This window comes from Eublepharis macularius, chromosome 4, assembly GCF_028583425.1.
Source record: "Eublepharis macularius isolate TG4126 chromosome 4, MPM_Emac_v1.0, whole genome shotgun sequence".
NCBI classification, from domain to species: domain Eukaryota; kingdom Metazoa; phylum Chordata; class Lepidosauria; order Squamata; family Eublepharidae; genus Eublepharis; species Eublepharis macularius.
The window spans coordinates 180,550,171-180,564,532 of record NC_072793.1 but is presented as its reverse complement, the minus strand read 5'-3'; the positions used below and the strand labels follow the sequence as shown (position 1 = coordinate 180,564,532).

Genomic DNA, 14,362 nt, shown 5'->3' with positions numbered 1-14,362 from the left:
ATATAGACAGATCAGAGATCTTTATAATTCGGACTGTTCAAAAGAAGGAATTAAATGGGAAAACTCAGAATTGGAAGAGATTATACTACAAGAAAGCAAAAAGATATCTAAAATTTACAAATACTTTTGAAGAGGTATACAGAGGATGAGACGGTCAAAGTACAGATGGTGAAGTGGGCAATCAATTGTCATAAAGAAATAACAATGGAATCATGGGAACATCTATGGAAAACTACACTGAAGATTTCAACTTGTACCAGTATTAAAGAGAATGTTTATAAAATGATCTATAGATGGTATTTAACGCCAAAGAAGATTGTGCTTGGAAACGCTAATATGTCAGATAAATGCTAGATATGTAAAAAGCATGAAGGATCATTGTACCATATGTGGTGGACATGTGAAATAGCCAGACAGTTCTGAGGAGATATTATAGAAGTAATAAATGAGATATTGCAGATTCAAATAAAGAAGAACCCAGAACTATTGCTATTGAACTTGTATGGAAGATGTTCCTACTCAATACCGAACATTACTATTTTATATGATGACGGCAGCAAGACTTTTATATGTGCAAAAATGGAAAGCGCAAGAAATACCAACTATTGAAGATTGGATGCATAAATTGCTGTACATGGCGGAAATGGACAAAATGACAAGGAAGCTGAGAGAACAGAATCCAGCGGAATTTTTTACAGACTGGGGAAGATTGAAAACATATTTAGAAAAGAAGTGGGATGTGAAGGGGGAACTATGGCAATTTGAAAATTATTAGAATGGTTTTCCTATTAGAAGAGATAGAGTCTTTACCATATGAAGTGAAATATTAGCTAATTGTTAGCCCAAATGTAAGTTAGCTTAAATTTAAATATATGTGGAGCTAATATAAAGTAATAGATAATAGATTTCAAGTTTATAACAATAATTCTGAAGTTAATAGATAGGGCTTAGTTGAATAAAAGAGTAAGTAAACATGAGATAAGGAGTCATAGAAAAAGGGGACAGATTGGGAATAGATTAGGATATAGGGCTGGAAAGCTGTTGGAAGTCCTGGAAGAAGGGGGGGGGGAAGGGTGGGGGGAAAGATAATGAGATGTTATTTGAAAGTTGTATATTAATAATCTCACCTATAAAAGTTCTTTACATAAAAAAAAGTAGATGCTTATTGACTGATCAAAGTAACCTCTGGGAAATATATGAGGAGAGGCGGTCCCAAACGTATGCTGGGCCCAGTCTGCATAGGGCTTTATACGTCAGCACCAAAACCTTGAACCGGACCTGGTACTCTACTGGTAACCAGTGCAGCTGTCGGAGGATAGGTATTATATGTACCACGGTTGGAGCGCTGGCAATCACTCATGCATCTGCATTCTGAACCAGCTGCAGTTTCCGGATCAGGCCCAAGGGAAGCCTTGCATAGAGTGAGTTACAGTAATCTAATCTGGAGGTGACCATTGCCTGGATCACTGTTGTAAGGTCATGGGTCGATAAGAAAGGGACAAGTTGCCGAGCCTGTCTGAGATAGAAGAATGAGGATCGAACAACCGCTGCGACCTGTGCCTACTTAGATAGGGAAGCCTCTAGGACCACCCCCAGGCTCCTAACTCTCAACACTGGCACAAGCGGCACTCCATCAAGAGCCAAGAGCCTGAGTCCCGAACCCATGGGCCCTAGACCCACATGCAGGACCTCAATCTTTGTGGTACTCAATTTCAGCTGACTGTTTCAACAATCCAGTCACAGCTTCGAAGGCACGTTCCAAACCATCTGGGGCAGAGTCGGGCCAGCAGTCCATCATCAAATACAATTGGGTGTCATCTGCATATTGATGGCACCCAAGTCCAAGACTCTGTACCAGCTGGGGGAAAGATCTCAAAGCTCAGAGACATGTTGCCAATGGCCTCCAGGGCATCTATGCTGGCCTTCACCAGCCACAAAGGGCACAGGCCCAAGGAGCAGGATCCTGTCAATCTCATCCCCAGAGAGTGGACTGAAATGGTCTAATATCATCCCAGAAGACAGCCAAGGGGCCTCCAGTTCACACACTGTATCAACTGTGGCTAGGAGATCACGGTGGAGAGACAAGATTTTAGCAGCAAAAAAGCTCCCAAAAGCCTCGCAGTTAATATTCGAATTTGAATTTTGATGGTCTCCTCCTGATAAGGAGACCAAGGACCAAACCACATTGAACAGTTTTGCTGGGCATGAGCTAGCTGATGCAATGGAGGCTGCATAGAACTCTTTCTTTGTAGCCTTCACTGCCATCTCATAGGCCTTCATAAACGTCATATAAGATGCTCTGGCCTAGTCGTCACGAGTTCGCTGCCACACACGCTCTAGCTGTCTCAGCTCCTGCTTCTTCCGGCGTAGCTCCTCTGTATACCAGGGAGCTAGTCTGGCATGGGGGCAGACAGGGCGACGAGGGGCGATTTTATCAATGGCTTCGGAAAGACAGACTTGCTAATCTTCCACTAGCTCATCCAATGAACCGCCAGGGACCATCGGATCCCGCAGAGCATTCTGGAAACCAATTGGATCTATAAGTCTCTGTGGGCAAGCATAAATAAGCTCACTGCCCTTGCAGGGGAGGGGTGGGATATCCAGCCAAGCCTTCAGGACCACGTGGACTGACCATGGCACCAACTCAGTTGTTTCTAGCACCACCTCCATCCCCATCCCAAAGATCAGATCCAGCATGTGGCCTGCTTGATGTGTAGGGGCTGCAACAATCTGGGAAAGTCCAAGTGCAGCCACAGAAGACACCAGGTCCACAGCCCGACTAGAGGCATCATCGTCAGCAAGGACGTTGAAGTCGCCCAACACCAATAGTTTTGAGTGCTCCAAGGCCCATCCAGCCGCCACCTCTAGCAGATGTGGCAGGGCGTCTGCTGGTGTGTTGAGCGGTACGTACACCACACAGATGGCCAAACTCTCCTCAGCACCCCACACTAGACCTACACAATCAAGGCCAGAGATCTCTGGGATGGGGAGCAGCCTGAAGAAGAAAGACTCTTGGACAAGAATTGCCACCCCTCCCCTCCGGCCTCCCGTTCGGGACTGATGAAGGACTGAGAACCCAAGCAGGACTAGTTAATTCAGGGCAACCATCTCACCCTCACCTCACCCAGGTCTCAGTCAGGCATACCAGGTCTGCATCATTCGCCACAAAATAGGCCTGCAATGTTCTGGTCTTATTATTTATGGACCTGGCATTACACAACATCAGTGTTGAAGGGGGGCTATATCTCCTAGTTCCACACCCAACATGCCTCGGGATGGGATGCAGGTTAGAAGGACATCGAGCCTCACCATATCTCCGTGTCCTTCTCATCCTTCCCTGGGTTCCACCACCATACCTCCCTCGTCCCCAGAGGACCTGGATCTCTGGCCCCATGCCGACCACTCTCCAAGACCACCACCCTGCTGCTCACACCGCTTGTCCAAGCTACCAGCTCTCTTCAGTTGCAATGCTACTCACAGCATACAGTCATTTATCACTGGAGAGTACCCTATCAGAAATTCAGACCAATGCTTCTCTGCCCATCAATTCATTCTCTTACATCTGGGTTCTGAATCACAGCCACATTAATTCTATGGGTGGAACTACAATACCCCCCCCCCCCAGCCAAGATCCTTTCCACCCAACAAATTTTACATCAGATTCTGATTCCCTACTCAATCATACTGTAAAGCTTGCCTCCAGCTCTGTCAACCCAAAGTGGCCTAATTAACAGCAGGATTTCAGTTCAGGGGCACCTTAGAGACCCACAAGATTTCCAGGGGATGCGCTCTTGAGAGCTCCCTTCCTCCCAAGCCACTGGGTGCTGCCATTTCTCGTAGGGTTGGCAGCTCCAGGCTATGACATTCCTGGAGATTTGGAGGGGTGGAACTTGGGGAGGGAAGAGACCTCAGCTGAGTATAATACTAGAGTTCATCCTTCAAAGCAGCCACTTTAGGATATGCTAAAATGACAGGATTGCCCATTGAAAATAATGGGAGAGGCTTGAATGCCCATTGGAAATAATAGGGAACTTGGAATGCGCATTGACTTGCATGGGCTCCATTAAAACACATTAGAGCAAAAAAAAGGTGCAAAGAAAACGTGGAATGGATTTTGAAGGGAAGTGTCTGGGTCGAGATAGACTGTTCTGGGACTGGATTGACAGGCCCCCGAGTGCAATGACGGCCCCTGGGTGTGAAAGAAGGGCTCTGGGACTGGAATGACAGGCCCCTGACAGGAATGACGGCCCCTGGTTGAGAAAGAAGGGCTCTGGGACTGGAATGACAGGCCCTTAACTGGATGGACGGCCCCTGGGTGTGAGACAAGGGCTCAGGGACTGGAATGGCAGGGCCCTGATTGGAATGACACCCCCTGGGTGTGACAGAAGGGCTATGGGACTCGAATTACAGGTCCCTACCTGGAATGACAGCTCCTGGTGTGCCAGACTATGTCTTGGATCCTTAATAATGCTATGTCTTTAAACATGTATATGTTAGCCTTATGGTATTGTCAGGGAACCATTTGTAGAAAAAGAACTGCAAGAACTCATTAGTATAACTCATTAACATATGCCACACCCCTTGATAGGGCCAAAATGGCCAGGATTTGGCTGCTGCCAGGTGGGGAAGTGTTCCCTCACATGGCAGCGGCCCGATCAGGGCGGTTTTGCCCACAATCCAGGCCAAAACAGGGCCAAAATGGGCATTTGTGGCATGTTTTGGCCTGGATCAGGCCCAAAAGTGCCCACATTGGGTTGGTGCCGGGAGGGGAGGGGTCCCCCATCAGGCACCAACCCAATCCTGGCTGTTTGGTCCTGACCCCAGCCAAAAAGGGCTCCAAAGGGCCAGAGATGGCCATTTGGGTTCTGTTTGGGCCCAGATCATGGCTAGAACAGCCTGGACCAGATCAGTGCTGGGAAGGGGAGGGCTCCCCCACCTGGCCCTGGCCAGATCCCAGCAGTTCTGGCCCCGATCCTAGCAGAAAATAGCCCAAATGGCTGAAAGTGGCCATTTGGGGCCTTCTGGACCAGGATCCGGGCTGAAAAGGACAGAATCTGTTCAGAGCCAAGTGGGGGAACCCTAACCCTGCCCAGCACTGGCCCAGTCCAGGACCCCTTGGCACTAATCCAGGGCAAAAACGTGCCCAAAACATCCAAAAATGGCCCTTTTGGGCCCGTTTTGGCAAGGACTGGGGCCGAAATGGCCAGGATCATGTCTGCGGCAGACGTAGGAAACTTCCTCCACATGGCAACGACACAATCTGGGCTGTTTCGGCACCGATCTAGGCTGTTTTGGCCCCTCTCCAGGCTGAAATGTCCCTAAATAGCCGAAAATTGCCATTTTTAACCTGTTCTGGACTGGATCGGGGCCAAAACGGCCGGGACTGGGTTGCTGGTGGGCGAGGAAGACTTCCTCCGCCCGGCTCTGACCCAATCCCAGTCATTTAGGCCCTGATCCGGGGCAGAACGGACCCAATCCAGGCCGAAACTGCCCCAAATGGCTGACAATGGCCATTATGGGCCCGTTTCAGCCCGTTTCGGGACCAAAACGGCCCAGACCAAGTCAGTGCCGGGTGGGGGATACCTCGTCCACCTGGCACTGTCCCGATCAGGGTTGTTCTTGCCCCAATTGCGGCCATTTTGGCCCCAGTTGAGGCCTAAAAGGCCCCAAATCTTTTAAAGTCAGGTGGTCGAGGTCAACTGACTTGGGGGAACTACCAGAATGCTGTTCCAGTGCATTCCCCCTTGAAATGAGCCCTGGGTATTGTGTTGAAATGTACTTACTTTATACTGATTGCATTAATCTCATACTATATAATCCACCTTGAGTCTCAGTGGCAAGAGACCATTATTCATTCCAGTTAGGTGGCCATCATTCTGGTCCCAGAGCCCTTCACTCACACCCAGGGGCCGCCAATGCACTCATGGGCCTGTCAATCCAGTCCCAGAACCCTTCAGTCACACCCAGGGGTGTCATTCCAGTCAGGGGCCTGTCATTCCAGTCCCAGAGCCCTTCTGTCACACCCAGGGGGCGTCATTCCAGTCAGGGGCCTGTCATTCCAGTCCCAGAGCCCTTCTGTCACACCCAGGGGCCGCCATTGCACTCGGGGGCCTGTCAATCCAGTCCCAGAACAGTCTATCTGGGCCCAGACACTTTCTTTCAAAATCCATTCCACGTTTTCTTTGCATCTTTTTTTTGCTCTAACGGGTTTCAGTGGAGCCCATGCAAGTCAATGGGCATTCCAAGTTCTCCTTATTTCCAATGGGCGTTCAAGCCTCTCCCATTATTTTTAATGGGCAATCCTGTCATTGGGTTTAGTGCATCCTGCCACTTTCTCCAGAGGAAATCATCTCTGTGGCCTGCAGAACTCAGTGGTCATTCGGGGAAATCTCCAGCAATCACCTGGAGGTTGGCAGCTGTGATTTCATGGCTGGTATCAACGCCCCCCTCCCCACACACACACACACACTCCTAGTGGAAAAGCCTCTTCAGGAATGGGGCTCTGCAGGGTGACACGGGGACCTGCCTGCACTCCCCCTCCGCCCCCTTCACACGTGTTTTCTGCCCCCTCCCCTCTTCTGGCCCAGCCCGCGTCCATGAGGCCCCCAACTCACCTTTCCCGCAGAGGGGCGGAGGCCAAAGTCCCCCTCCAGCCGAGGGAGGGAAACAGCCCCGCAGACCTCCATGGCTCCCTTTGCCGCCTCCCCGGGAACGAAGCCAGGCCTGGCCCCCCTGTGGCTCGCACAGCCTCCTGGGAATTGTAGTCCCTGCGGCAGCCAGAGCCCAGAGAGAGAGCAAGGCCGGAGCGTCCCTGGGCTCTTCGGTCCCGGGCGGCGCAGCTCCCTGCGCTGAAGAGACCCCGGAGGGGGGCAAGAGAGGAAGCCTTTTCGCCCCGACTCTTCCCGGCTTCTTACGCCGCTTTGTGCTCCTCCGGCGAACTTCACTTCCCAGACGCCCTCGCTGGATTTTCTCCGCTCCGGCGCCTCCGGGAGACAGAGTGTTTTTCCTAGAGAGGGCCGGAGAGCTCCGCCACGGGGGTGGAAGCCCCGGTGCTTTGTGCTGCGAGGAAGGTCCCGGGAGGCAAGAAAGCCCTTTTGATGGGGGAAATCCATCCTTTTGGACAGGGCGGCGTCTCTTGCCCAGCACAATATAATTCAAGAGGTTGTCTCCGGCATTGTAGGACAATAAAACCAGAGACAGCTTGACCAAGCACGTCTGTCGATACCAAAAGGCTGACTTTTGGCTCGCTGAGTGTGGGACGAGAAGAGTCCTCAGATTCTTAATTGCTTGCAGTTGGGGAGGAGGTGAGGGGGAAGGTCAGAGAGAGTTTGGGATCAGGAACTTGGGAATAGATCACTTCTTTGGCCTGTAGATTTTGCACCCCTCTGGGGTAGGGTTTCCCTAAGTGGTGGTTGTGGGTTTTCCGGGCTGTATTGCCCTGGTGTTGGCATTGTAGTTCCTGACGTTTCGCCAGCAGCTGTGGCTGGCATCTTCAGAGGTGTAGCACCAAAAGATAGAGATCTCTCAGTGTCACAGTGTGGAAAAGATGTGGCAGGTCATTTATATCTACTCAGGAGGGGTGGGATTGAGCTGAGTCATCCTGTAAGAGTTTCCCAGGGTGTGGAGTACTAATGGCGGGAGGCTTCACTGTATCCTGAGGAGGTGTAACGGAACAGTTGCCCCTGTCTAAAACCAAGTTTCAACTTGCCAGGAGAAAGATGGACCTCTCTCCGGGGAAGCCGAAAGCAGTTAGTCTTTAGACCTGTCAAACAGATAAGTTCTTTGAACCAGCTGTTTATCAGTACATTTATTTATATAGGGTTCAATATTGCTTTGCAACTCCCCATCAAACACACAGACACCAATCTAGAGTTTATTTCACTTTATTGAAAATATACCCTAGTTTTTTAATGAAGCAAGTAATCAAAATATAAATGGCTATTAATATGAATCCTATAACAACAGAACATAGAAAGGCAATAAGAAATAAGTTCACTAACATTTCTCAATAAATCCTAAATTTAACATTGCTCAAAGTTTCTATGAAATACATAGGTAGAAATAGGTTCTCACCTAGATTCTCCGAAGAGATCTCTTCCATCTGTACCCTGCTTATTCTTTCTGTGTTTGCAATTATATACCTAATCATATGCAAATATTTAGGGTCTATTCACATGATAGCACAAACAAATATTGATTGGTTTGACACTTCACTGAATATTCATAATTTCATAGTACAGCCTTCCAATTAGTTAAAAAATTATGTCATAATCTGCACTGCAGGAGAATACTATAAATCTCTGACAAGTGGCAAGAAAAGTTAAGTTGGGCGATCACCATTGGTTGAATCTCTGATAGAGGAACATCAATCTCAGTAGAGTCCACTATTTTAATTAATTGTCAAAGGATGAAAGCACACCTGCTGAATTACCTTACACATAGAAAAAATACACTGAAAGTTCATGTAAAGTTTAAAAGTTCATCTAGAGAGTATAGAAGCTAGGCCTAGTATTGTTCAGTATTGATTACTGGCATATGATTTTAATCTATATTGGCATAACAGAGGTTCTTTTGCATATGGATTGGTGCTTGATGTGCTAATCTTCTCTGCAGGGCTATTGTCGGGTGTAGAGTATTTTGTTAGCCTGGTGTTTTTCAGAACTGGAAACCATGCTCTGTTCATTCTTAAGGTTCCTTCCTGTTGAAGTTTTGCTTATGCTTGTGAATTTCAATGGCTTCCCTGTGCAGTCTGACAAAGTAGTTGGAAGTGTTGTCCAGTATTTTGGTGTCCTGGAATAAGATACTGTGCCCTGTTTGAGTTAGGCTATGTTCAGCCACTGCTGGTTTTTCCGGTTGTCCAAGTCTGCATTGTCTTTCATGTTCTTTTATTCTTGTCTGGATGCTACGCTTTGTGGTCCCGATGTAAACTTGTCCACAGCTGCAGGGTATACGGTATACTCCTGCAGAGGTGAGGGGCTCTCTACTGTCTTTTGCTGATCGTAGCATCTGTTGTATTTTTCGGGTGGGTCTGAATACTGCTTGGAGGTTATGCTTTTTCATAAGCTTTCCCATCTGATCAGTAATTCCTTTGATATATGGCAAAAACACTTTTCTGGTAGGAGACTGTTTTTCCTTGGTTGTTTGATTCATCCTGGGTTTGATTGCTCTTCGGATTTCATTTCTGGAGTAGCCATTTGCCTGAAGTGCGTGGTTTAGATGATTAATTTCCTCATTGAGAAAGTGCAGCTCACATATCCGTCTTGCACGATCCACTAATGTTTTCATTATGCCTCTTTTCTCTTGGGGGTGGTGATTGGAGTTTTTGTGTAAGTACCAATCAGTGTGAGTTGGTTTCCTGTAGACCTTGTGACCTAACTGAAAGTTTGCTTTGCAGATGACCAAGGTATCCAGGAATGGGAGTTTTCCCTCAATTTCTTTCTCCATTGTGAATTGTATGTTCAGGTGGATGTTGTTGAGATGATTCAAAAACCCCATCAATTCTTCCTCCCCATGGCTCCAAATGATAAATGTATCATCCACAAACCGGAACCATACACTAGGTTTGTAGGGTGCCGATTCTAGAGCTGTTTTTTCAAAATGTTCCATGTAGAAGTTTGCTATAACTGGGCTGAGAGGGCTCCCCATGGCCACCCCATCCATCTGTTCATAGAATTCGTTATCCCATTGGAAGTAACTGGTTGTCAGACAATGATGGAATAAGGCTGTTACATCCTCTGGGAAAATCTGATTAATCAGTGCAATAGTGTCTTTTACTGGAACCTTGGTAAACAGGGATACAACATCAAAACTGACAAGTATGTCTTGTGGATTGAGTTTCAGAGAACTGATTTTGTTGATGAAATCTGCTGAATCTTTGATGTAAGACGAGGTTTTCCCAATGTGGTCCTGCAGGAGATCGGCCAGATGTCTAGCTAATTCGTATGTTAGGGTGGCTTCCATCCCTGTCTTGGCTGATCTGTTTACAGTAATGGGGAATGCCATTAATTAATGGTGGCAGCAGAAAGAAAATCCCAAGTGTCCCTCATATCAGGCAAGCCAGATGCTAGATTTGATCTTTCAGATGGGGATTCCTGTGGACCCAAATGTAATTGAACTGGAGCCATGGTCAAACCACTTTGTCCTGAAGGCTGTTTGGGTGCGCCAACCCCCTCCACCCCTGCATAGGTGGTGAGCTGATTTATGCTTGCTGGTGGAGATTTACAATCTGCTCAGATTTCAGAATGCTTTGCGCAGGGCTCATTTCGAGGGGGAACGCACAGGAACACAGTTCCGATAGTTCTCCAAAGAGGTCACATATCAGGTGGCCCCGCCCACCTGATTTTCAGCCATTTGGAGCCCCTTTCAGCCTGGATTGGGCCCAAAATAGCCAGGATTGGTTCCCAAATGGCCCGGATTAGGCCTCTGACAGGTAGTGGCTCTCTCTGCTACTCAGCAGCGGCCCAATCCTGACCATTTGGGGCCCCTTTTTAGCCATTTTCAGCCCCCTTTTACTATTATGGGCTCAATTTTGGCCCTGAAGGCCAGGATTGGACCTAAAACAGCCAGGATAGGTGATGTCAAGAGACGTGGCATATGCAAACGAGTTACGCTAATGAGTTCCTGCAGACCTTTTCCTACGAAATGACCCCTGGCTTTGCGGGATCCAATGTCCCCTGGCGGATTGTGGGTTGTGCTAGTAGAGGACTGGCATGCCCATCTGTCTGAAGCCCCATCGGCCTCTCTGCCCCCATACCAGGCTAGCCACATGGTATACTGAGGAGCTACGAGAGGTGAAACAGGAGCTGAGATGGCTAGAGCGAGTGTGGCGGCATACTCCTGACCCGTGACCTCCATATCTTCTAGACCGTCTTTCCCTGCATGTTCCCCAGAGTGCATTACGCTCTGTAGATCAACATCTGCTGGGGGTCCCTGGCCCCAAGGATGTTTCCTTGGCCTCAACCAGGGCCAGAGTTTTTTCAGCTCTGGCTGTGGCCTGATGGGACACTCTCCCAGCTGAGACTCGGACCCTGGTCTAGCTTCCCCTGCCCCCCTACTCTCCTCATCCACCCCTCGCCACTGTTTGTGACCTATATGGGTGGGAGGTGGTCATGTAAAATGACTGGCTGAAATTTCAGCAAGGCCCTTGCATGTGTTGGCAACGGTATCCTCTGAGCACGTGCAGAGGGCAGGCCATCACCTCCTAATCACCCACACCCAGGCTATGATTTCTGGTTCTGTCCTCTTCCCCTTTCTCTGCCTCAAACAGCCGCAGGAGGCAGAAATCTGACAGGTGATGCTTCCCTCCAGCCTGTTGGATTGGTGTCACCGAAAATAAGATCCAGAGGAGTTAGCCGTGTTAGCCTGTAGTAGCAAAATAGAAGAGTCCAGTAGCACCTTTAAGACTAAACAACTTTAGTGTAGCATAAGCTCGCGAGAACCACAGTTCTCTTTGTCAGATGCTATCTGTAGCTTATGCTATAGTAAAGTTGTCTAGTCTTAAAGGTGCTACTGGACTCTTTTCTATTTTACCAAAAATAAGTGTACTTCCCTCAAAAAAACCCCAAGGGTGTCCAATCATATTATTTTTAGATGGGGTTGTTTTCAAAGCACATTTAATTCCAGCAAGAAGACGGGGGGAGCCAATGCGTCACGACCTGATTTTAGTGAGGAAAGGATAAAACCCTCGCCTAGGTTTGGGGGTTTTGCCCCATGGGTATAGGGCAGAATATTCACTGGTTTAATGGCCCCACATTATCGCAGCACTTATTCATTAGCTCGGTTTAATGTGCTTCCTTCTGTGATACTTTATGGGAGATTCCATAAAATGCCATATGCTAACAGGTTATGTACTTGTGCTCAGCGAGACACAGAAAACCTGGAACATGGTTTTTTTTTTAAATTGTACTTATTACTGTGCTATACATCCCACTGTTGAGAGAGCAAATTGGGAAATCTGATCAATGTAAAGTTACCTTCCTCTTGGCTACTCAGAACCAAAAAGTTATCGAAACTATAGCTAAAGTTTTGAATCTTGCATCTCTGAGGCGAATTGTGTATTTGTAGACTGAGTTCTAGTGGCATCGAGTGCAATGCCAATAAAGGTTGCTGCTACTGGGGGGGGAAAGGATTAAACCATCTGGTCACGTGATGGATTTCCCGGAGCTCTATGTAACTCCCTGTTAGTTGCCCCAAACACAGAATAAAATGTCGCTTGCTCTATTTCATCATTCAAGGGGAAGAATATCACCCCCTGGGTAGGAGTGTGGGGGGATCTGCTGCACAGCGTGTCATTCTCTCAAGGGATCGATGATTCTTTCGAGGGCTTGACAGACATTCTCAGCCATCCTTACAACTGTCCCGAAAGGCAGGCCCGTATGCTTGTCCCAGGGATTGCCTAGTAGGCTTTGGCTGAGGGAAGGTTTGAACTGGGGCTTCCCTGCCCCTTGTAGTGGCTCCTGGGCCTTGCGTCTTGCATCAAGCCTCTCTGGCACCTCCATCCTCAATGCCTGCACTGGGCAGGAGGAAGATGATGCAGGCATATTTCAAGCCAGTGCAGCTTGGTTTTCTGGACCTTAATGCTTATCAGGCATATTTGTTAACGTGAACAAATCATGCCACTCAGCTGGAATATCCACCTGGGGCTCCTTCAGAGGCTTCTTTTTGGGAACCGCTTTTATGTTAAAATGAATTTCGTTCCTCCTGTCATTTCCGCAGCTAGAGAAGTACGGTGTATAAAATCAGGACGACGTCAATGTGTCTCTCTTTCACACATGAAACTGACATTATGGTCGAATCCGGATTTTAAAATAGGGAAGAATTTTTTCTTAAGCAAGGCTTGGACAGACCAGGGAATTTTTACCCTACATCAATTCAAAGGCCATTTTTCCCCAGGCATGGTCTTTTTTCTTTTTTCCCCTTTTATTATTTTATAAACATAAACATTAACTATAACAGAAACTATCTAATGTAAAATTACATAAAGTGTCTAAAGAGACTCAATAACAGAGGTGCTTTTTTCCTGAAATAGCGTTTTATACATTGCTTAATAAATTGAAGAGCAAAGATCTTTTTATATATATATATTTATATGGGTTGATGATATCACGATAAGGTGCAATAACTCGTTGTTTGTAAGAAACTCAAAAAAGGGCTCCATTTTGTATATAGGCTTGATGATGATGGGTTAGTAGACATTACTATATTTTCCGATATTTTCTCCATTATCAGTTGTATCCAAATTTTAGTATACCACAAATTAAGAGATGGTGGATATTGTGACTTCCATTTTATTGCAATCGCAGTCTTTGCTGCCACGAATAATATTGCGATTAGGTTACATCTAATTTGCGGTATGGCCATGTCTTCCCAATAATTAAGGAAGATCAATTCTGGTTTAAAAGCTATATTGTAAGATGTCATAAGAGATATTTGGTTAAGGACTTTATCCTGGAACTACCTTATATATTTACATCCCCACCAGCAATGGGAAAATGTGCCCGTTTCCCCACATTTTTTTCCAACAAAGAGGTGATTTTTTTGGATGAGATGACGGCAATTTTTTTCGGTGTTAAATACCAGTAGTGTACGATCTTATACAACTGAAGTTTTGTGCTGATTACTGATGAGTTCATTAGTTTGGAGCACCATATTTGAGCCCAAATATCATCTGTTAACATTGTTTCACAATCATTTTGCCAATTAGATTTAATTTTCAATGCCTGTTGTTTTTCTGAATTTAATACTACATTATAGATTTGAGAGATAAGACCCTTGCGGGAACCATTAGACTTATCTATAAGGTGCTCTAGACCTGTTTAGGCTTTAGCTATTATGTTTTTAATTTCCAATTTGTTTAGCATACATTTAATTTGAAAGTAAAGGAAACAAGGGATAGTTATTGGGAGTTTGATTTCCAATTCTGCTTTGCTTTGTACCTTCTTTTGTAGCCAAGTCAACTAATCTTATTGATTTTGGGAAGTTATTATGCAAAATTGTGAGCGAAGTATGGAATAAGGGCCGTTCTTGATGTGACATTCGGTGGGTGGCAAGTGTCCTGGCTAGGGAAGCCTCATGTGGGCTGAAATCCACCCAATTAAACAAGATACGAGACTTCTTTAACATCATTTATTCTGACAGACGTCATCGTTGCACCCGGATTTTTACTGGCTTTGGTCGGGCGATTCCTTGTCAATACGGCCTTTATTTTGAATATTTCCAGACTACACTTGGTAAGCCTTTATAAGGAAGTTTCCAGTGTTGTACGAAAAGAACAAACATAACCTGAGGACCTTAATTTATCTTGGAGACTTCCTTAAAGGGACATGGTCGGTAGTGGCTTTGTATATGGGGACCAGGAATTGCC

At 46.6% G+C, this 14,362-nt stretch overlaps 1 protein-coding gene across 1 annotated transcript in view; it reads right to left on the bottom strand.

The window, feature by feature from the left end:
- The window catches only part of LOC129327249 (zinc finger protein 665-like), a 34,998-nt gene extending 28,306 nt beyond the window's left edge, over positions 1–6,692 (bottom strand). The window contains exon 1 of the mRNA XM_054975734.1: positions 6,615–6,692. Within this exon, the coding sequence (XP_054831709.1) occupies positions 6,615–6,686 (72 nt within the window). The 5' untranslated portion in view covers positions 6,687–6,692. The remainder of the gene's footprint in view (positions 1–6,614) is intronic.
- Positions 6,693–14,362: the final 7,670 nt, after the last annotated feature.